The sequence below is a fragment of the Colossoma macropomum genome, unplaced genomic scaffold (genome assembly GCF_904425465.1).
Source record: "Colossoma macropomum unplaced genomic scaffold, Colossoma_macropomum, whole genome shotgun sequence".
Classification (NCBI taxonomy): Eukaryota; Metazoa; Chordata; class Actinopteri; order Characiformes; family Serrasalmidae; genus Colossoma; species Colossoma macropomum.
This window is the reverse complement of record NW_023494800.1, coordinates 23,502,555-23,524,316: the sequence shown is the minus strand read 5'-3', so window position 1 is coordinate 23,524,316 and position 21,762 is coordinate 23,502,555. Positions and strand designations below refer to the sequence as shown.

The 21,762-nt window shown below is 38.5% G+C and overlaps 1 protein-coding gene across 2 annotated transcripts in view; it reads left to right on the top strand.

Annotated features, from left to right (window-relative positions):
- Positions 1-1,260: 1,260 nt before the first annotated feature.
- pof1b (POF1B actin binding protein) overlaps positions 1,261-21,762 on the top strand; it is a 38,681-nt gene continuing 18,179 nt past the window's right edge. For both annotated transcript variants that reach the window (XM_036588953.1, XM_036588952.1), the window contains exons 1-2: positions 1,261-1,778; positions 2,679-2,750. In XM_036588953.1, coding sequence (XP_036444846.1) covers positions 1,416-1,778; positions 2,679-2,750 — 435 coding nt within the window. In that variant the 5' untranslated portion in view covers positions 1,261-1,415. The remainder of the gene's footprint in view (positions 1,779-2,678; positions 2,751-21,762) is intronic.

The following is a 21,762-nucleotide window of genomic DNA, read 5'->3' as shown; positions in this document are numbered from 1 at the left end:
TGCAGTCAAGTGATGAGCCAAGTAATAGAAGCCCCAGACCCAAGACCCCAGCAATGAGAGGCAAACCTTTAAAAATGCCAATCATATTGCATAATACTGCCATCTTATCAGTGTGCAAGATACTGGTAGCCGGTCAGAAAACAGGTTTTAGGCAACCAGTCAGATTGTGGGATACTAACAGACAATTAGAGCACAGGCAGAGAACTTGTAGAGAGGAGAATAACCACTCTGTAATGTCTTCCTTGTTTCTCAAACTAGAGGGCGCTCCTGAGCGAGTCCAAAATGAATGGGTTAATATGGAGCATTTGAGCAAAGTCATAGTTCATAAATGCTTAAACAATTTTAATGTAAAAGAATAGTAATTTCTTGAACACTGAATAGCATAAAACATTTTAACACTGCTGTTATATTTTTAAACGCTTTTAAACTCCAGTTGTACTAGTTTAAAACGGCACTTCATGTTCATTCATGACGTCAGTGAGCGCGAACAGCCAATGAGCTGCTCCATTCGCCAACCAATCAGCACTCAGTAGCAATATTGTTAGCGTCCTGCTGCCCAAAACCTGTTTTCTGTAGAAAAAAGGAAACATACAGGTAAATTATTTTAGTGAAATAGTTTTTAGTGAAATACATTCTTCTAGTTTCAAAGAAAAGGAAAGGAAAGTTCTGGCAGTGATTAGAATCAATTTGAACTTTTCGTTTTTAGCCGTTTAGCTCCATTATTTGAGGACTCGCTCGCGGGCGCCCACTGCCATTTTGCAGACACGTTTTTGATTTAACGGGGGAAATAGTAAAGAGGCCAGGCTCCAAGTAAACCGGCTCTGATGTAGGATTCAGATCAGAACACAGGATATTGCTAGCCAATCAGAGAGCAGGATCACCTGAGGAGCAGGAGTGCTGATCTAGAATCAGCTTTTGTAATCATGATAGGTTATAACTACGAAAAGATTCTGATCTGGGATCAGTCAGTCCTCTCTCTCCGATCAGAAGAGATTCATATCTAACTGTGGCTTCGCAGTTAGATATAAAACTACCACATACTACTACAGCCTCCCAAGCAGCGTGTCTAACACTACACCACCATCAGTCCATTCACTCCTATAGTCCGTATAGTGTGTCCTACAGTATAGTGTGTGGTTTCGGCAGCTCTTCTACCTTCGTACTGAATTCCTGATTCTCCCGTTTCGGGTTTCCTCCTATCAGGTGCGAGCTCGTGAGCGCTGTGGAAAGGTATATCAGGCTCCACCCCTAACAAGCTCAAAGCCACCGCTGAGGGAAAACTCTGAAGTTTCGGTGTTGTTAAGCTTCTCCTCAGACGAAGTTCCTCGCTTTACCCGCTTTTACGCACATTTTCTTAATTTAATCGCTGTATGAACAGTTGAACTGTCCTCTCCTGCTCTGGAATCAGTCTGAAAATGACCCTTCCTTCGGCGCACAGCACGGCCACCCTGCGCACCGTGAGCGTCGCCTCAGAGCCGGCCGTGACCACGGTGCTGTCCCCCGGACAGTTCAACATCAATGGAGCCTCGACCCTGCGAGCGGTCAGCGTGGCGTCCGGAGCTCCGCTACAGTCCGTCCAGTACGTGAACGGCGCCGTGGACGGAAACTTGCTGCAGGGAAACGTGCGGTACCTGGTGCCCGTCCAGCGGTCCGCCGAGTCCTACGTGCTGGTCAACCAGGCGCCGCAGATGCTGAACCCGGTTTACGTACAGAATGTGCAAAATTTGCAGCGGGTCAGCGTCAGCAGCGTGGAGGACACGGACAGCTTCCAGCAGCTGGTGAGGTTTTCATCTGTTTTGTTCGCATATAAGTCACCAATGTTTCTTGGGTGAAACTACGGGATTAAAAAGTATTAAAGACTCACAGTCACAAAAATACACTGACATTATGTTTGTTCGCCACATCTTGTCGTAGCACCTCAAGTGTTTATCATGGACTAATATTATCTCAGGGGTGATAAACCATAATTTTGGGTGTCTAACAAACCCATTAAAGCGTGGCCTCCTCTAACTGGTTTAAACCAGACTTGAATGACTTGATGGTCTCAGCTGAGAAGTTGATGAGAGACCCAACAACCCAGTGTTATTATTCACTGAAAAAAGGCCTTTGAATTTACTTGATTTAAGTCTTGACTTAAATGCACATCTGAAAAAGGTGCATTTAAAGCACGGTTTTACTGTTTGTGGGTTGTCATGGCTGATAAGCTTCTCTGCTTTACTCTTCACTGTCATTTTGCCCAGTCCAGCTTTAAGAAAAATGATTTTGTGAGACATTTCGAATTCTAACTGACTTTTGACTGTTGATCACACTGGTGGCAATAGCGTTATTTTATCAGCACATATTCGGGATTAGTCAATGACGCATCTTTGATAGGATATGATTTTAGTCCATGAGCTTGTGCTGCTTGATCCTTTGGCCCATCAAATGGAGGATGAAGTATTTAGTGCTGGGACAGATCTCCAATACAGAGCCAGATGTTCTTTTTTAACACTGTAGTTCAATGCTAATGATTAGTTCACCTAAAGCCGCCTTGCTTGTTTACTTTGCTCATGTTTGTCCTGGGAAGCTGTTTGTGTGGGCCGCAGGTCATTTGAATGATTTATGTATTCTCTTTTATACATGCTCTGTTTGTCACATGATGGGATGTTAATACGCTGATGCTTCCTCTTCCCATTTAGAATATCAATGGCAAAGGTTCATCTGTATTCAGCCAAACATCAAGCCCAACCAAGAGTCCTGAGCCACCAGAGGTAAGGCCATAAACTCATGATGACGTTACCTGGAGATGACTGCATACACAGCAGTTACCCTCACTCACACCTCCACACCTTTTTTCCGTTTACAGTGTTTGTCTTCCATTCACGCTAGCATTTATTTATGGTGCATAACATTTTGAAATATTATAGTCAAAGGTGCAGTATTGATGAGCATTGTTTTATATTTCCTTGTCTTTATGGACAGGCCTCAGCTGAAGTGTTGCTGTGTGAGCGTATGTGTGTGTCAGTGGGGTTTATGAGTTTGGGTAATAGTGCTGTACCTGCAGGGTGTGTTGCGGGTGTGTCAGACTGGAGGAATGGACTCGTTCATTCCCAGATGACATTGTGTGGGAACACCCTTTTCGATCTGACTATGATAATAGTAAAAAAAAACCTGCTGGAACAGAAAAATAACTGAATGCAAAGGAGCTGACATGTGATTGCTTTTGGAGTGACTTTTCCCACAACTACATGAGTCAGTTGATGCATGCTGTTATACATGAACAGTTTTTTTGAGCTCATCTGGGTAGGAAGTACCAAATGCTGTATATGAGACATATCGTAAATAAATATCAGAAATATCATTAGTTGTTTGATGCTTAGAGTGAAAAGAGCTCTCCTGTCAGCCACTGTCATTAGTATTATGTGAATTAAGCTTGAACGATAATTCAAATTATCCTCTGCAGAATTGTTGCGATAAACAATCATTGTGCTCCAAATTCAGGAACTATTATGAGCTTTAGATCTCATTTTCCCTGATAATAACATTATTGCCTTGTAATTACCAACTAGGTTTGTTTCTAATATTGATTAATAATGCATAATCGTAACTATATTCTGCACAGGCAACACGTAGCACCGTTAACATCCATTGGTTCTTCATATTTGTTTGGCTGTAAACCAAAATATTGCCAAACCTGCATGACGCTTTTCTTCCAAAACCCATTTTGCTCTCTAGCGGAAAGTTGATTTCATCATATTTCATTCCAATTCTGGTATCGACATTCCAGAAAGGTATACGTGTAGTTAATAAGATTGTTTGTATATCCAGTAATTAAGTGAAGCAATAAAAACACAGAATGAAAAAAAACATAATAATAATAAGAATAATAATTAACTTATATAGGCACTTATTTAATTCAGTAACATCGGTTATCAGCCCAAGGCTGATGTGAATTCCACACATAAACAACTTGCATTACGTAACTTTTAGATACCTTACGCAACAGTGGAGAAATGCTGGAAAGCCATGCAACAGTTTCTCATTTAGTTTTTTGTCACTTGTCTCTCTGGTTTTTCATGTCTCAGGCCAACAACCTGGGAGGAAAACGGCAAATGTGCTTCTTTTTTTTGATGCACGTGAAGCTCTTCTCACATTTTAAACTGTACAGAGCATTTTGGTGCATTCAGAAAAGAATATTAAGTGCTGTTCTGCCATACAGCCATGCAGGTGCTTAACCGTTTATTCATACCAGTGAGAACATAAGTAATTGCATACTAGGGAGGGGACAGTTAACAGTTTTAATGATATACTGCAAACCCAGTGATACACACAGTTTCAAATTGTAATCACGATAAACATGTACAAAGTCACAGACAAAGTTAGTAACACATATAAAAAAACAAATAGCCTAAACATTAAAACTCCTAGAGATAACTTCGTGTTTATTCATGTTGTAGATGATTTTTCGAGGTTCTCTAACAAGGCTTGATTTTGATGTACATTAGCAGAGATGGCACATTGGTATCGGGCTGATATCAGCAGGAAAGGCTGGATTGGGTATTGCAGGGGAGAAAATAAGAAAATTTGCGAATCAAGCAAAGAAGCTGCTGGTGTTCTCAGAACAATGGACTGACCAGCCCAGAGTCCAGACCTCAGCATTATTGAGAGTGATTGGGATTACTTAGATTGTAGATCATACTTTTTATAGAAGCAGATAATTAAACCAACTTCAATGACTGAGCTTTAGAGATGTGGAAAAATATCCCGGCAGACTTATTAAAAAAACTGTAAACTATAAATTCAGTCAGATTCGATTTGGTAAAAAATCTGTATTGAAATAGCAGAGACTCACACTGTGAGATGTGATGTAAGCTGTGTATTTCTTTATGTGGTAGTAGAGAGTTTGAGTGAGATAGCCTTTTTTAGTATGATAGACTTTTAGGTGTTCATCCTGAGTGACGTGCTTCAATTTAAAAGTAGCTAATTTTAGAACTTTAAACAAAGAATATTAGAGTAGTATCAATTGTGGATAATTTTGGTTGCTGATATGATTTTCATACCATTTTGTTGTTACTGTATGCATGTGAATACTTTGCAACAGACACATTATTATAAAACTGTGACACAAACCTGATTCCTGGTTGTATTGCTCTGTATGCTTTGACTCTCATTTCTGGTAGGTTCAGAAGTAGCTGAACGTATGAGATCCACGCACAGACATGTTTAACATGCTGTGCAGAGAAGACTGGATTGCCTCATGGGTGCTGATAGTTAATCTTACAGACACTTTTATCCTCAGGCAAAAAAAACTCACTGACTGTAACTTTGTTTTGCACACTTGGAATTTGGTTAGATTTACTCATTTTCAACTTAATGGTGGGAAAAACTGCTGAAAGTTTGGACACTGTTAAGGTTAAATGAAGGCAGAAATAGATTAGAATGTAGACAATGTATTTAGGAAACACTTCAGTTTGACATATATATATAGAAATAAGGTATATTTAGAAGTACCCTTCATTTCAGATGAATGAGAAAATGATTAAAGTTATCTCCTTCTCTCGTGAAGTGTTGACAGACTTTCACGTTTATTCATTTGTTCAAATTTGGGTGAACAGACTAACCAGTCTTCAAAGATGCCATTAGCTGCACTGTAATTTACTGATAATCATCTCTGGGCCATAATCCTTAGGCATGTTAGGACAAGAACAGGTACAGTACAGTTTCACTTGTATAAGAAGGGATCATATCCTATGCAAGAACTGTACATCTCACTTAAGTACAGTACTGTGCAAAAGTCAGTGGCATCCCTTCATTTTTTGCCATGCAGTCTGCCTTTACAAACATTTGATTCTTATTCCGATTCTGGGCCTGTTTGGGGGTCATGTTCCAAAATGAACCAATCATGCAAACCCACATGTGGTGCCGGGAGCAGATAGCTTCCACACGCACAGTGGACTACACCAGAGTTTGCTCTAAGCAAACCCCAGGAGATCGGTTCTCTGGACTGCTCCCAGGCCCGAAAATGACTTTCACACTTGACCAAACACTGAACTGGTCCTGGGTCCAGAAAAAACTTCAGCTTCAGCTTTGCAGGTTTGGAAGAATATCCCTACAGATTTCTGTGAAAAGGTCTCCCAAAAAGAATCGAAACTGTAATAAAAGACCAAAAGTGGACACACTAAATTATGAAAAATTAGATATTGTACTTAGTTTTTTGTGCCTTTTTTTTAAGACTCTGAAAATTGAATAGCTTGTACATAATGGCTGTTTTGATTGAAATTTAAATTAAGGGTCTCTGATTATGCACAGTACTGTATTTAATGCCATACATTGTAGCCGAGTTGTGGCTTGAGTGCATTGAAGTAATTGTGTTGTTAAATATGCCAACTACGTTAATAACTATTCATAGTGCAGAGGCAATGCACTTATATCATTATAGAACAAAGAAATGAAGACTGTGAAACAATGAGTATTCACACGGTTAATTAGTGTTTTAAACGACTGTAATTACATATTACTCACTACTTATGAACACAAATAATAATAGGCTGTCAAGAGATTAGTATGTAACTATTATTTTTAGGTTATTGTTGTCGGACAGAAGTGGTTTTGCAGCTAGTGGGAAGTTATTTAATAGTGTGAACAGAAGCTGCTAAGCAGTAATAACAGTGATGTTTTTTCCAGGGTCCTGGTAGATGTTGTAGCTGTCCTTAATTATAATATAAAATCAGGGTGAGGCAAATACATCTGCAGGAAACTTCTTAGCAAATTTTTTTCCCACTAATATTCCTGTCTACAGACATGATTTTTCATTTCCAGCTGTTTCAAAGCAGATAAGAGAATGCAAATACTTATGTTATTGTAACGTTTAGAGGTCTAGAGTTATTACTGTCATTTTGCTATGGTACACATTCTGAATTTTTCTGCTTGTTTCAGTGAGCTGCGAGTGAGAAAGTGTTAGGAAGTTTGTTAGGATGTTTCAGGGTGTATACAAAATAAGGGTTAGCCCCTTGAAATGCTGATTTATTATTGAGTTGTTAATCCTTATGCTTATTATTCAGTAACTACTGAGACTAACTGCTATGAATTATATAAAGTAGGTAGTTAGTGTCAGAAACAGGAGTCTGCACCTCCTGATGGTTTCATAGAGTTTAAGGGGTTTTTAAAAAAAGCAGTAATGACAATAAATGCTCTTGAGATATTTACCTATTGTGCTTTTTTGGTTTTTCCCTTTACTTTAGCATTTAGGGACCCCCTGCTTTATCTTGCGGCATGGGGCTAATTTTCAGTGTTGTACGCGGGAGTGCATGGGTAACCAGCTCACTGCAGGTGGGAGCGAAAACATGCATGAAGAGAAATCTCGCAACTTACTGAATATCGTAAATAAAGTAGAACAATCGCTGAATCATATATCTAAACAATATAAAATGACAACAGTAAAACATTTGAAAAGAATGCAGCTCTTTAGAATGACTTCAAAGCAACTGATTGCATGAACAACATGCAAATTATTGTAGCTTGTAGAAATGTTGGAACCTTCTGTTTGTTGGCCACAGCTGCCGAGCCCAGCAAAATACCAAAAATAACCATTGTGTGACTTAATTCCTGCTTTGTGATTACAGGAAATGAATGGCATATGGTGAAGTTACTTCACAGTGAGCCTGATGGCCATGACTGCTGTGTTATTTCAGCAGAGAACAATGTAATTGTGAATAGACTCTGTCAAATATTGGATGTCAGTTCACCTTGATGGAGCTGCACAGGCAGAAGCAGGTCAGATTGTGTTGGTTGTGGGCAGCACCGTTACAAATGATTTTGACTCACGCAAAGAGTGGAACTGAAAAACAGTCCCATGCAGACCTCTACTACAAACTAAAAACTTACCACTCTGAAACGTTCTGCTCCAGTCTAGCTTGTGAAGGTGGATCGGGTCTACCAACTTGTTCTACCTGACTTTCAGGATCAGACTCAAACTGATATGACAGAACCGAAGCATAGGCACATTGGTGTAGGGGAGGGACTTGTAGTAAGATGCTGCTGTGGCAGATGACTGGTCAGAACAGAGTGGGTGAGCTGACCAATTAGAGCACACCGAGCTCATTGTGAGTTGGGGCTTTAAGACAGAGGAGCTTTAACAGAGTGGTTCAGACAGAGGGTTAATAGAGATGTACAGTATGAGAAAAATCTGTTTTTGGAACATTGAAGGATAAACCCCAAAAATAAAATTATGAAAATTGAAAATAAGCATAATAGGTCTCCTTTCATTTATCCAGTCCTTATTGTACCAGTGACTCCTGCCTCAAGTGTAAAGGAATTATTTGGCCAAAAAAATGTTTTCTGATTCTTTCTAATTTTGCTACCAAACACTAGTCAATAGTCACCCACGTTTTCAACCAAAGTGCGTCTAGGTCTTTATTAAGGTTTTGTAGACTTATTGATGCCATATAGGACACAGTTTGAATTACCATGAGCTATAAAAATGAGCAAAGCTACAACAAGTAGCTGAACTCAGCGGACAGCTACTTTAGACAACCAGTGTCTGTGTATCAAGTGTATGTATATAAAAGACAGATATCTCAAACGTAATCCACCTTCCACATGTAAGTGTGCATGTGTTGTCTAAAATAGCTGACTGCTGAGTTCAGGGTGAAGTACATAGTGAAGTGTTTTTTCATTTGTATAGTTCACAGTAAGTCATACTGGGCCCTAAACCACGATGACAAGTCCATGCAGACTTAATGAAGACCTGTACGTGGTTTGAGCGGATGTGTTCACAGAAAAGATTTGACTTCTAGTGTTTGTAAGCAGCATTAGCCTTGTGGAAGAAGCAGAATGTGGATACCAAACATCACACTGCAGGGGGGCATTCTGAACACCACAGGAAACACATTTCCAGCACATTCCTCACACAAACCACTTGATCAGTGGCCTCTTTGTGAACTGTTCTGGCTTGGCCTGAAACTGAAGTTGTTATGCGCACAGAGTACAGTGCAGTGAATCTCAGCGAGAGATCACAATAGCTCTTTGGTTCCTGGCAGTACTCAAAGTGACTTTATAAAACATAGTTTAAGGACATTTTAGTTTTTCTGATCATGGCAAATTGCCTGGATATCCTTTTATAAGAATATATGTATGTTTCTGAAATACCAGTGTTTTTCTGTCACAAAGCCAACTTGGAGTGAGACATGTCTGTAGTTGTCCTCAGGTATATCGTGACAAGAAACACTTAAGAAGGTCAAAGACAAGCACCCGAGTCCAGGTGGTGTGTGAGCTGTTATGAGGAAAGATTCTTTTTCTAGAGACCTAGTCTTGATGTGTAGCCACAGGCTGTTGCTTTGGCATTTATGAGCATAGTGTTGTTATATATTTTAGGGAATTCTACAGATTTTTCAATTTTTTGCATAGTTCTGTCACTGAGAAGTGAACACAGTCTTTCAGAGTGGTTTGATGTGAAATAGTGATTTGTAGAGAAACTTACCAACTGGAATTTCTTTACAGTGGTGGTAATAGGAACCAGGTGTTGCAATGTCAACAGCATAAATATAGCCAATTTGTTTATTATCCAAAATGACTCGGGAATCTACACGTATCTTCTGATCTTTTATTTGTAATGTTGATGATGGTCAAATCTGAAAAAAAAAAAAAGTTTTCTTTGAGGGCTGTTTTGCCTTATAATTCCTTGCTTGTACCTTTAAAAGCCAAGATTGGCTTTTAAAAATATTTTTTTAGGCCAAAATCTTATCTCAAGACTATTGAAAAAACAATGTCTCTGGTAACAGGCACTATGTTCATTTCATATAACAACTTCCTGTGAGGTAGCTTTGAGAGACAATAAATGCTTCAGATGTCCAGTTGTGTCACCTTCACTATGAACAATGCTGACTCTGTAAGTTTATTTAGAATGAAGCATTTCATATTAAACCACTCTGACTTTATCATCGTGATTTGAAAGATGTTATCTTGTCAGTTAAATACACTGTGGTTCGTGTTTACGTCTTTGGTTCAGGACATACAGGAACATTCTTCTGTTTTCTGATTTTGAAGATCCTTTGTTACCTGCATGGGCTGAAAAACACTTGAGTGACAGTGTTCAGTATGAATGTAATCAAGTTTTGTTTGTGCAATTCCACACTTTTGGCCTGTGGCCAGTTTTGGAGGATTAAAGACTCAAACCAGTGTTTCTGATCACAACAGCAGCCAAAAGGTGGATTGCATAATATCAACACATTCAATATCAAGGTCATGGCATATAATGAGGCATGTTTATGCTTATAACTTAATTCGAGCAAAAGTACCATGTGCATTCTGCAAAAATGTGTAATTGAATGTAATGTAGTCAATCTAATCTAATCAAAGAAACAGTCTTTCACAGTTTTACCTTTAGTTAAACACTAATCTTGTTTTGAAAGAGGATTCTCTGTGTGGCTTCTGTTTGCTTTCTGGCCAGCATCACGAGGTCTGGCACAGCCTCTGTTTGAAAAATGAGCTCTCTTCTTGTTGCTCTTTCCCTCTATTCAGCGTAGGCCACAGTGATGGCCCTCTTTTCTTACTCTGTAACAGAGAACTCTTGGCCTCACACATTGACCTATTTCTTACTATTCTACTGACACAGGAAAGCCTTGTGCTCCAAAAAGATCCTGAGAGACATTGCACAATTATAGGCTTAGTACTCTTGTGTACCTCTACAGTGTCTCTTCTTATGATTCCAAGCAGTAGCATTCCAAACAATTTTGAACGGGATCAAGTTGAATTATTTTGTTTTTCTAGCCTGGATCCAAGGCTTTCTTTCTTAGATAATGTGCTTGACTGTACCTCGTGTAGTGTGGCCTAATAGGATATTACATTCCTGCCTACATCCAGTCTGGCACCAAATTCATACCTGTTTAATAAGGTTCTAAAAAACATGGCTTATGAAATGATGGTTGGGTAATTGAGTATGTTATTCTGAGTCTGCCAGAAGTCAGTTTTAAATGATCTAGCATTGTTGTAGAGCCTAGAAATATGAATAAATATATATAGCACTGTGCAAAAATGAGAGGCCGCCTTCCGTTTATTCAATTTCAAGTCAAAACGGCCATTAACTTTTTCACATTTCCATGTCTTAAAATAGCAAGAAACATATATATTTACAGAAAAATACACAAAAGCTTCCAATATGAAATCAGTATTTAAGTTGTTCACTATTTACTTTTCTGCACCCTACTGCTACTTTAACTCTTCCATCCCTCCAGTATTAAAACCACCGAGTTACAGCTGCGTCCTCCCAACAAAACCTGTTTCCAAAGGAGTCACTGACATTATGTTCCCTTCAAAGAGACACTAACATTCACACAAGCAGCTACCCAGAAACACTTTAGCTGCCCTGCACATTTCTTTCTCATATGCAGTAAAATGGCTAAAGGAGATGTTTATGATGAGATTATATAAAGGGTAACCCACTTGCATAAGGAATGGGAAAGTCAAGGGAAAATAAGTAAAAGGACTAGAACTAGAGTTCAAAAAAATTACTAAAAGATAAAGTGAGACTCTTTATAACCATGCAAGACCTGGTAGACAGAGGGGAGGTGGACTTGGTAGACCGAGGAGAGGCAGGTCTGGATTCCAGGTAGTTCTAGCTCCCACACTTTCTGATTATACTGCCATGCTGTTGTAACACGTGCAGAATATGGCTTAGTGTTGTCATGTTGAAATAAGCATGGATGTCCCTGAAAAAGATTTAAAAGGCAGCATATTTTGCTCCAGAATGTATTTAGCATTAATGGTGCTTTTACAGATGTACAAGTTTCCCGCTAATACTCCCACATACCATGGCAGACCCTGGATTTTGAACTTTACACTGGTAACAGTCTGGATGTTCCTTTTCTTGTTTTCTTGTTTTTTTTGTTATTTCCATTAACAGTCTGAAAGGTTGGCTTATCAGACCACAATACATGTTTTCACTGTGCGTCAGTCCATTTCAGATGAGCTCACACTTTGAGAAGTTGGCAGTCTTCCACTGGCAGTCTTAACTTGGATTTGTGGATGCAGCAATGAACAGTGTTTATTGACAACAGTTTGTCAAAGTATTCCTGAGCCCATGATCTCCATCACAGAAATATAGTGATTTTTAATGCATCTGAGGGATCAAAAGTTATGGGCATTCATTTGTGTTTTTTGCCTTTTTTTGTTATTCATGGAAATTTTTCCAGATTCTCTAAATCTTTTGATTATATTATGCGCTTTAGTGGGTGGAATACCTAAAATTCTCACAGTTGCCTGCTGAGGAACATTATTATTTTTAACTGTTGGGTTTTATACTGATATATTTTTGGCACAGTGATGAGCCTTGAACCATTCTTGCTCATAAACGACTCAAATTCTTTCCTGGATGCTCATTTTGTATCCAAGCATGATTGTAGCACCTGTTTATGATGTGTTTTGAACATTTCACAAAGTTCCTAGTCCTAAATTGCCCCCGTCCCAACTTTTTTGGAATGTGTTACAGGCATCAATTGCAGAATTAACATATATTTGCAAAAAAAAAACAAAACAGTAGTTGATGAGGTAAAATAGAAGTTAATAACAGCAAAATAAATTTATTGATTACTGCATTTTGTTTTTGTTTGCATTTTACCTACTGTCTCTTTTTTGGCATTTGATTGTATATGGTAATTTTTATATAATATATCATAACAAAATTATTTTTTTCATGTTTTTATATATATTTAAAATGAAAAATATTTAGAAAGCGAAATTGTATAAATATCAGGACCTGTAAGCTAGTTTGGTTTGATACAGTTATCATTGGTATTGGTACTTGGTATCAGCACATACTTAAAGGGGACTTATCTTGAGTCTGGTCCTGAAAGTCAGGTCAGCGTCTGCTCAACATGGCTACAAAATTGAAAACAACCTCTTCTTGGCTTCCAGCAGTTGCTGTGTGTTGTGTGAGGGTGCACCAACCTTGCTGGGAGGTGGGCAGTAAGGATTGTGTTAGGAGATTGCAGTCAAAGTGGTATCAGTGCATCTCTAAGCAAAACTGTAGAGCGTGTTGCATCTGGTAGTCATTGTGTAATCTACAGCAGTGTGAATATGGAGGGGAAAAATAATAAACTGAGAGTAGGGCAGGAGGTTTGCGTAAGGCAGGCTGGTGAAAATGCTGTAATGTCAGGCAGAGTATAAGGATCTTATTCAGTAGAATGTACTTGCACAATATTGTTTATTCACAGTCATCCAGTAGTTGCACACTAATCAAAACCATCAGCTGTAGTCAAGAAAAGTCATGTTTTTTTTCATGCAACACTGGCATCTCAGATTGCTGAGTGGCTTTTGAAAATCCTTTTTTCCAAACATTCAGCTGATTCTCTTACAGAGTGTAAAAATCACTTGCAAATCATCTCTGTATCTCCAAAATGTTGGCTTTACAAAAAAGACAAAAAAATTCTTAACTTTTAATTTAAGTTAATGTAAATAGATTTTACTTTAAGCAGTTTTGGTGCATTTCTACTGGTCCATTCATTATTAAAGTTTCACACAGCTGTGTTCAAATCATGTAGAAAAATAAAAATAAAAAATGGAGATAATGAGCCTCATTCACCAACTGTTCTTGAGAAGAAATTTCTTCTTAAAACCCACTAATACAGTTTTCACAAAGATTCTGATATTCACCAATGTTTTCTAATTAGGGATTTGGGTAAAAACAGAATCTACGCACGTTCAAGAGCACAAAGGTGCGAACAGTAAGAACACACCATGAATCTGATGTAGACTTTTTTTTAGCAAGATATTGATGAATGAGGCCCAATGCTTTTTTTTTTTTTTCAGTAACAAAATGGACTTTTGAGTGATATGAAGAACAGATTTGAGTGTGGGGACAAACTGCTGTCGCTAACCAGAGAGGCAGAAAACAGTACTTTCACTGAACAAAATTTGCATGTATGGGTTGGTAGGGAATGGGGTAATTATCATGGGTAATTATTTCAGGCATGTTGACTATGACTTCACCCAAACCTCTGAGCACAAGCTGAATCTCGCAGTAAAGAGGAAGTGTTGGTGTGGATATGTGCACATGCACACACGCAAAACTGAAATGTGTATTGAACAGACTTGCACGTGTGCAGTATCTAATTTGAAGGTTAAAGAGGTGGAGCAGGTGTCCAAAGTACATGTTATGAATCACTATGATTTATCTGGTGAGGTGGAGGGCGAGGTACTGCTGTCATTATCTCCTCATTCCCTTAATTTTTAAAGCAGTCTGTCACTCTCACTCTCTAACTCTCCTATACTTGTTCTTTCATCACTTACCCCCCGGCACTTGCATCCAGCTCTGCAGTGACTTACGCCTGGCCCACATTACATGATTTTTAAAATTATAACTGTCGTAGAAAATGTGAGAAGTTCCACAAATGAAGTCAGAATTCACTGTTTTTTTTTGTCCTTAGTCATCCACAGTCCCTACCAACAATCCAGTCTCTCAGAATCTCACAGAATCTCTTATGAGCAAACAGGACTTTAGATCAGAACAAACAACAGCAAAGCAAAGGTTATTGTGCTTGTTTCCTGTGCATTTAGCAGCATAAAAGAGAAAAAAATGATTACATTTTTGTTTTTCACGATGTTGCTGCATATAAAATCATTTTTATCCTTCCGTTCTGCTCGGCTCTCCTTTCAGCTTGGTTTTCATTGGTTAACAGTTTTTCATGCATGACATTAACACTGTGTTTCATGTGAGATAATTAGCATTCCCTCCACACTACAGGATGTTGAGTCATAAATATTGAACATGTTTAATATTTATGATGCAAAATCAGGGAGGCCACAACTGGACAGTAAGTAGATCGGAGGGGCTAAGATTTGATAATATATAGGCATACACCCATATGGGAACCATGGGTCGATGCTGATATCCGATATATGTACGTATATACTCATGCCTAAACCGATGCTGGTATATAAACATAAATAAAATGTAGAAATTTGACTCAAGTCTTTGGGGTGCAAGTGTGAGTCAAGTCTCTAGTCTTTAATAGAGAAACTTAGTTTCAATAGTGTACCAAAATAAACCCTAATATCCTGATATATATACCTGTAGAGTTTGACAAGACTCCAAATAACAAGCTTTTCATTATTAAAAAACCTTCAGTCTGCCTGAGGTCAATGTGATGTTTAAAGTAAAGGTAAAACAACATGGTTGCTTATTAGTAGCATAGTAGCTAATCCAGCTGAAGTTTTAGTAAGTTTTAAAGGGATTTGATCTGTAAGTTACTAAAACTTCAGCTAGGTGATCTGACATGTTCAACTAAATTAGCTCTCGTGCTAGCTGGCATACTTGCTTTCCAAATTTTTTGCTAGCCAACTCTTTCAAGTTGTTTTGTCTTGTTTCTTTAAACATCACATTTACTGCAAGTAGCGCTTCATTCTGTCCATCAGACTAAAGTCTTCCTATAATGAAAGGCTTGTTATGTTAATCCGTATTAAACCTGATGTTGCTGCGGGCTGCAGGAGAACAGCATTGCAGTGATGACTGCACATGGCTATAGGAAAAATGACCGCCAACGTTGCACGTAAGGTTGGAAATAGAAGTTTTTTTGTTTTTTTTTAGTTTTTTTTTTTTTATTTAGGTTTTTTCACATTAAGGATGGTGGCGCTAGTTTGTTAATGTGTTTTCTCAGGATGACGAGTCTTAAGCCATGAGTCTTAAGTTGTGAGTCAGTTAAAGGTGAGTACAAATATAGAAACTGGGGCTAAATCCACATAGATTAGCATGTGCAGTAAAATAATGAAATGCAGATATTTAAGCACAATAAACCAGCATCACCTAAGCATTCTGCTCTTTGAGTATACATTGTCAAATATCAGTTTCAAATAAGCAATTATCTGTAGATACTGATATGATTTGGATATCACTGTGGATCAGTAATTATACAGTCATCTGGAGTTGTCAGGAGGGACGAATCAGCCTCAAAATTGCATTATCCTGTAGTGTAGGCCAGACAGTAAGTGAAATACAAACTCTAAAACCTGTAGAAGAACAGTTCTGTATACCTCTGCTAACATCTCAGCTTTGTCTATTGTCTATTTGCCAAACCGGCTACTTTCTGCTGCAGAATGCAAGGAATGTTCTTCTGACACACCCACTCTGAAAGACACCCGTCCTGCTGCAGAACATACAGGAGCATAGGCAGATACTGTGAACATTAAAAACAATGTGCATTCCAGTACACATGAAGCCCTGTTGTACTCCAGTTTTGTTCATAATTGTAAGTAGGGCACACATTGGCACACTATTCATTTTGTCGTTTAGAAGGTGACATTTGGACTTACAATCGCCCACTGTTTCCTTGCCACCTAATACCCCGCAGGTTCAATAAAGCACAACACTGTTGCGGATGAAAGTCCATAACAGATTACAAGAGATAAGCTTTCAAATGAAGCGATCTGCTGTGATAACCTACTTAGAGGGAGCAGGCTTCAAAAAGTCAACGTTCTGCCTTTCTTATTACGTAAGTGTCTGCTCCTCCAGCTCTGTGCTGATAAAACCGCTCAAATCACTTCTTTTCTGTGTACATGTCAGCACCGTCAAAACTGCATTCAGCCATAGCTGGTTATCTACTGTGCCCATTTTTTGTTGCTTCTACCAAGGTGCTGATAAGTTCTAACTTTGGATACAGTTTGCAAAGCAAAGCTAAATAACGATTTATTTTTCTCCTTTTTTAAATTCAAGCAGCTTTTTTTTTTGCTACAGTTTAAAAGTTTGCTGCACCAACATGAAATGCTTTTGCTCTTCACTTATTCCAGTATGGGGTGGATACAATATCATGATACTTGAAGACATTTTCATAAAACACTTGGTGACACAGTGTTTCGATTTTCTGATGTTTGAAAAAGCCGTAGTATTGCCACATTAGAAAATACTATAAATACTATAAAAGCTGAGTAACATTGACTTTTTGTTCAGCATTTAATGCAGTTAAACTGGACTAATTCTTAGAAATGTTCAGAAGTTGCTTTATGGGAGTCTGACTCAAGTCTCTGTGGTGCAAGTGTGAGTCAAGTCTTGAGTCTTTAGTTGACAATTTTGGTTCCAACATTGGCTGCAGGCATTGCAGTGTACAAAAATAACCCCTACTATACTATATAAACTGTAGAGTATAACTAGTACAATACTATATATAGGCTATATCTACAATATAGGCTTCAAATAACAAGCTTTTGATTATAGAAAAAAATGTCAGTCTGCACAAAGTAAATGTCATATTTAAAGTAAAGTCATAACCACTTGAAATGGTTGTTTAGTCTGTGGTTTTTGTAGCGAGTATGCTAGCGGTCTAGTGAAGTTTTAGTAAGGTTTGAAGGGATTTGATCTGCAAATTACTAAAACTTCAGCTAGCTGAGCTGACAAGTTCAACTAAATTAGCTATTGCGCTAGCTGGCATACTTGCTTTCCAAACTTACTAGCCTACTGTTTCAGGTTGTTTTGTCTCTTTTGTTTAAACATAGCATTTACTGCATGTAGCACTTCATTCTGTCCATCAGACTGAAGGCTTCCTATAATGAAAGGCTCATTATTACAATCCCTATCAAACCTGACGCTGTTGAAAGCAGGAGAACAGCATTGCAATACTGTAGCAAAAATGACAGGCAACATTGCATGTAAGGTTAGAAATGAAGGGTATTTTCACTGACCATATTAAGGCTGGTGGCCCTTATTTGCTCATGCTTTTTCTCAGGATGAAATTTCACACGACTAGGCCTTGAATTGCAGCTCTGTTAAAGGTGTGTCTTAGTTGAGTTGCAAGTCTGGTAAAAGAAAGTCTGAGTTGAGTTGTGAGTCAGATAAAGGCGAATCCAAGTCGAGCTGTGAATCAGTCAACATGTGACTTGAGTCACAGTCACGGTTTTGAGTCCCTGTTTCTGCTAACTAGGCTGTTTTTGTAATAAAACATGCAGTTGCTCATTGTTCTTTAAATACTGATGATAAGTGCTGTATATACAGAAAACCATATTGTCACATAATGTATCACAATAAATATTGTCATAAACTCCTATATTTCCATGTTTTTTTTTCAATTCCTCCAAAGTTGCTCTGTGTCTTGTTCTACATGAAGATGTTTGTAGTTAACTCAGATTCTCTATCCTATTATCTGTTTCAGTTACTGGTACGCCAAAGTGTTGCCGTTGTCATGTCTCGCGCAGCAGTATGTTGTTTTGGAAGGTTTATTCAGGTTGACAGGAATATGCTGGCTTTGCTTTATGGCCGTGATGAGTAATTGTAAGTAATTGTATTATCCTCTGATCACAGAAAAGAGGTGCAGCAGTCTTTAAACAAGTCATCACTAGCTAAAGAACTGAAACGCTCTTGAGTCAGGTCTCTCCGTGCACCTTGCTGAGCTCAGACCCTGTGTGAACCTGTTGCATTTGTTTGACTCTCACGGCTTCAAGGAATCCAGTCTGACTGCTTTGCCACACCTCTGTTTTTGGCAGTGTGGAGCCAAGCTGAAAGAACTGAACTGTAGCTTTTAGATTTGCATGCAACGCAGCACACAATCACATTAATCAAACTACAAAGTGACAGCTAGAGCATACTTGCAAGCCCTGTCAGATGACTCGTAATGAAAGTGTTATTTTGGGCTATTTAACTGAAAGTGTTAATTATTTTGTGTTAATATTCAAACATTAGTAGTTAAAGGAGAATTCCACAGATTTTTGCTTAATGGTTAAAATGTAACTGGAGTCATTCAGAGTGGTTTGATGTGAAGTATGCTGTCCCAGAGATACTTATCAAGCCAGAATTGTTCACAGTGGTGGTGATAGTAACCAGACATCTGAAAACTTTAATGCCTCTAAAAGCTCCCTCACAGAAAGGTGTTATATTAAATGGTTATCAAGATGTTGCCTGATGTCTGAGACATTGTTTTACAGTAGTTTTGCATGAGCTTTAGGCTAAAATGAATGTTTTTTTAAATCCATTCCTTCCCTAGAGGTACATGCAGGACGTTGTACGGCAAACTAAAAAAATTCAGATTTACCGCAACACTATTATCATTATCATAACATTATAATCAACATTACATATAAGAACTCAGATAACACATGTATGTTCACTGGTCTTTTTGGATAGTAATTTTATTTATATATTTGCATTGTAGGCATCACAACCCATGGTTCTGTCACCAACACTGTACAGAAATTGGAGTCGTTCCACTACAGTGAAACCTTACAGTATTCAACAAACCACGTTGAATAACTTTGTTTACATTTCAAGGCTTCAGTTGTGCAGAAATTCAGAAATTCCCCATTAATCTTTATTACATTCCAGTGTATCCGGTTCAGGAAGAGTGTGGTTATGAGTGAGACATTTAGAATGGACTGTTTGATAGTGGGATTGTTTAAGAGTGGAAAGCCAAACTGCACTGTCAGTGTCAGTCTGTCTGTGTTCACATGCAAAGATTTTTATCAATCTGCACTCCACTAAACAATCTGATGGAAAATCTGTCTACATGCACACTACAAGTAATCCGATCCACGTGCGTACATGCGTAGAGTACCACTTAGTGTAGACGTTACCATGACAACGAGCATGAGTCCAGTCAGAGTGAGACGAGAAGCAGTGAGCAGTGCTTGTGTTTTTAATTATTTTAAAATGATGTCCGACTCAGGAAAATGTACTTCACATTTGCTTATTAAAGAAGGCCGAGAGGAAGACATCGTGTTCTGAGACACATAAGCTCTTTTAAAGATCAAAGCATAAACTTCATCTCCTCTGCAGACCAGTTTCTGCTCCCGCCATCTTGAACATTAGAACTTTCGCTATGATGCAAATGCACATGCACTGAACGTACCTAAGCTTTGTGATTGGGAATGTAATCAGATACAGGTGTTTACACGGCTATTATTCTTCTACTTAACAAATTATTTACAGGATTACCCACCTCGTTCAGTCGATAGAAATTGTATTCCAAATGGCCTCGGTTGGGCTAGCCTATTCCGACTGAGGTGTATACATGGACGTATTCTATTCTGATTTAGCTATAAGTTGGATTATTAACAGGTTATCAGATTGCATGTAAATGTGGCTTTTGATTAACAGGAGTTTATCATCCATTGTATGTAGCATAGATATTAATTCATTTAGATCAGTGGTTGTTATGACCCCATATTTTGTCTAGGGTGCTGTGGGATCAGTAACGTGACATTGAAACACTGAACTAGTGATGAAGCTATTAAAGAATCAGGAACAGATGCTTTTGAAGCCCTTTAATTAAAACCAACCACAAAAAAAACACTGTGCTATGATACCTAGTAACATGTTGCTGAAACTAGTTACACTACAAAATGAAACAAAAGCTAACTAAACTTCCCTGGCCAGTAACCAAAAGTACATGGAATGGTGCCCACCCTCTGATCTAGGGAACTAGACAGAGTAGATTTCTACGTGGTGCAGATATATAGGTGTGCCCCTCTTACTGGTTTGAAACCCCAGGTGGTACAAATCAAGCAGCTATTGTAAGCTAATACTGTGGAATGTGCTGGCAAGATTTGCCAAACAAAGCACATCCTTAACACAAAAGACAAGCTATTCTGTGAACTAAGTTAGGGAATGTGCTGGTAAAACACTTAAGAGCTGTAATGCCTTGTAAAACATACCTAAAAATGCACAGTTTTTCAAAACAAAGCACACCCTTAACATAAGAGAGACAACTCCTATACATAAAGTTAGGAAAACATGCTGGTAAAAATACCTAATGTAAAGAGCATTCCTAACATGGCATGTTAAAACAAACTAAAACATATCACACATCTAGTAGTCCTCTCTCTCTTCAGCCATCTTGAATGCTTTTGAAGGTTTAGGCTCTTCCCCCCCAATTACACAGGCCAGGATTCTGATTGGTCAGAGGCCCTCCATATGACAGAAATCAGGCACACCTGTTAAGGGGAAAGACAGAGCAAAACATTTCTTTAAATGGAAACAGTGGTGCTTTGAACACTGTTGTGTTCATTCTTGCCGTCCTTTTCAAAGAATTTTCGGAGCCTGATGAAATGGGTTTAAATATGATAAATGGGTTTAAATACGATGTTTTCACCTCTTCAGTTGTCGCGTACACCACCAAGCTGCAGCGGCTGCATTTGTGAAGGACTCACATTAGAATCCATTGTGTGCACTGCCTGTTTAATGCGGTGGGGTTTGTGTACTTGTAACTGCTGATTGGGTAACACCTCTGACACACCCATTACATAAGAGGAAACATACCTCAAAGCCTGATGCACCCCGTTTCAACAAAACATATCATTCAACCCGGAAACCATAGCAAAACTGTGCACAGCGTTTTGAGGTTGAACATGTCCAGGGAGAGATAGAGAAACAAAAGAAAACCAAAATAACAGTGGTCTGTGTGACTGTGTAGCTTAAAATGTGTGCTGTTCACGTAATTCAGGACTTTGCTCACATTTTTCTTTTGTTTAGTCAGTCAATATTGAACTGTCCACGGGGCTCCTGGTTTTATCTTCTCTCACAGTTAAATAGGTTGGTTTATGAAGTTCCACACCATAAACACAGATGAGTTTCAAAGCAGAGACAGTGTAGCAGAATGAAAACAATAGTTTGCTTTCCTTTAACCTCAGATGTAGCTGATCAGTCATGAAATGTTTTGTAACCGAAGTTTACTTCTTTATGTGGCTGACAGGAAATGAAAGGTTATACCTGAACAAATAACGCCATGCAAACTGTATGTCTGAGTGATCACACGCTTGCCTCAAACTGTGTTGCATTGTTAAGTTGTTAAGAGTTATTTTTAATCTCAGGTA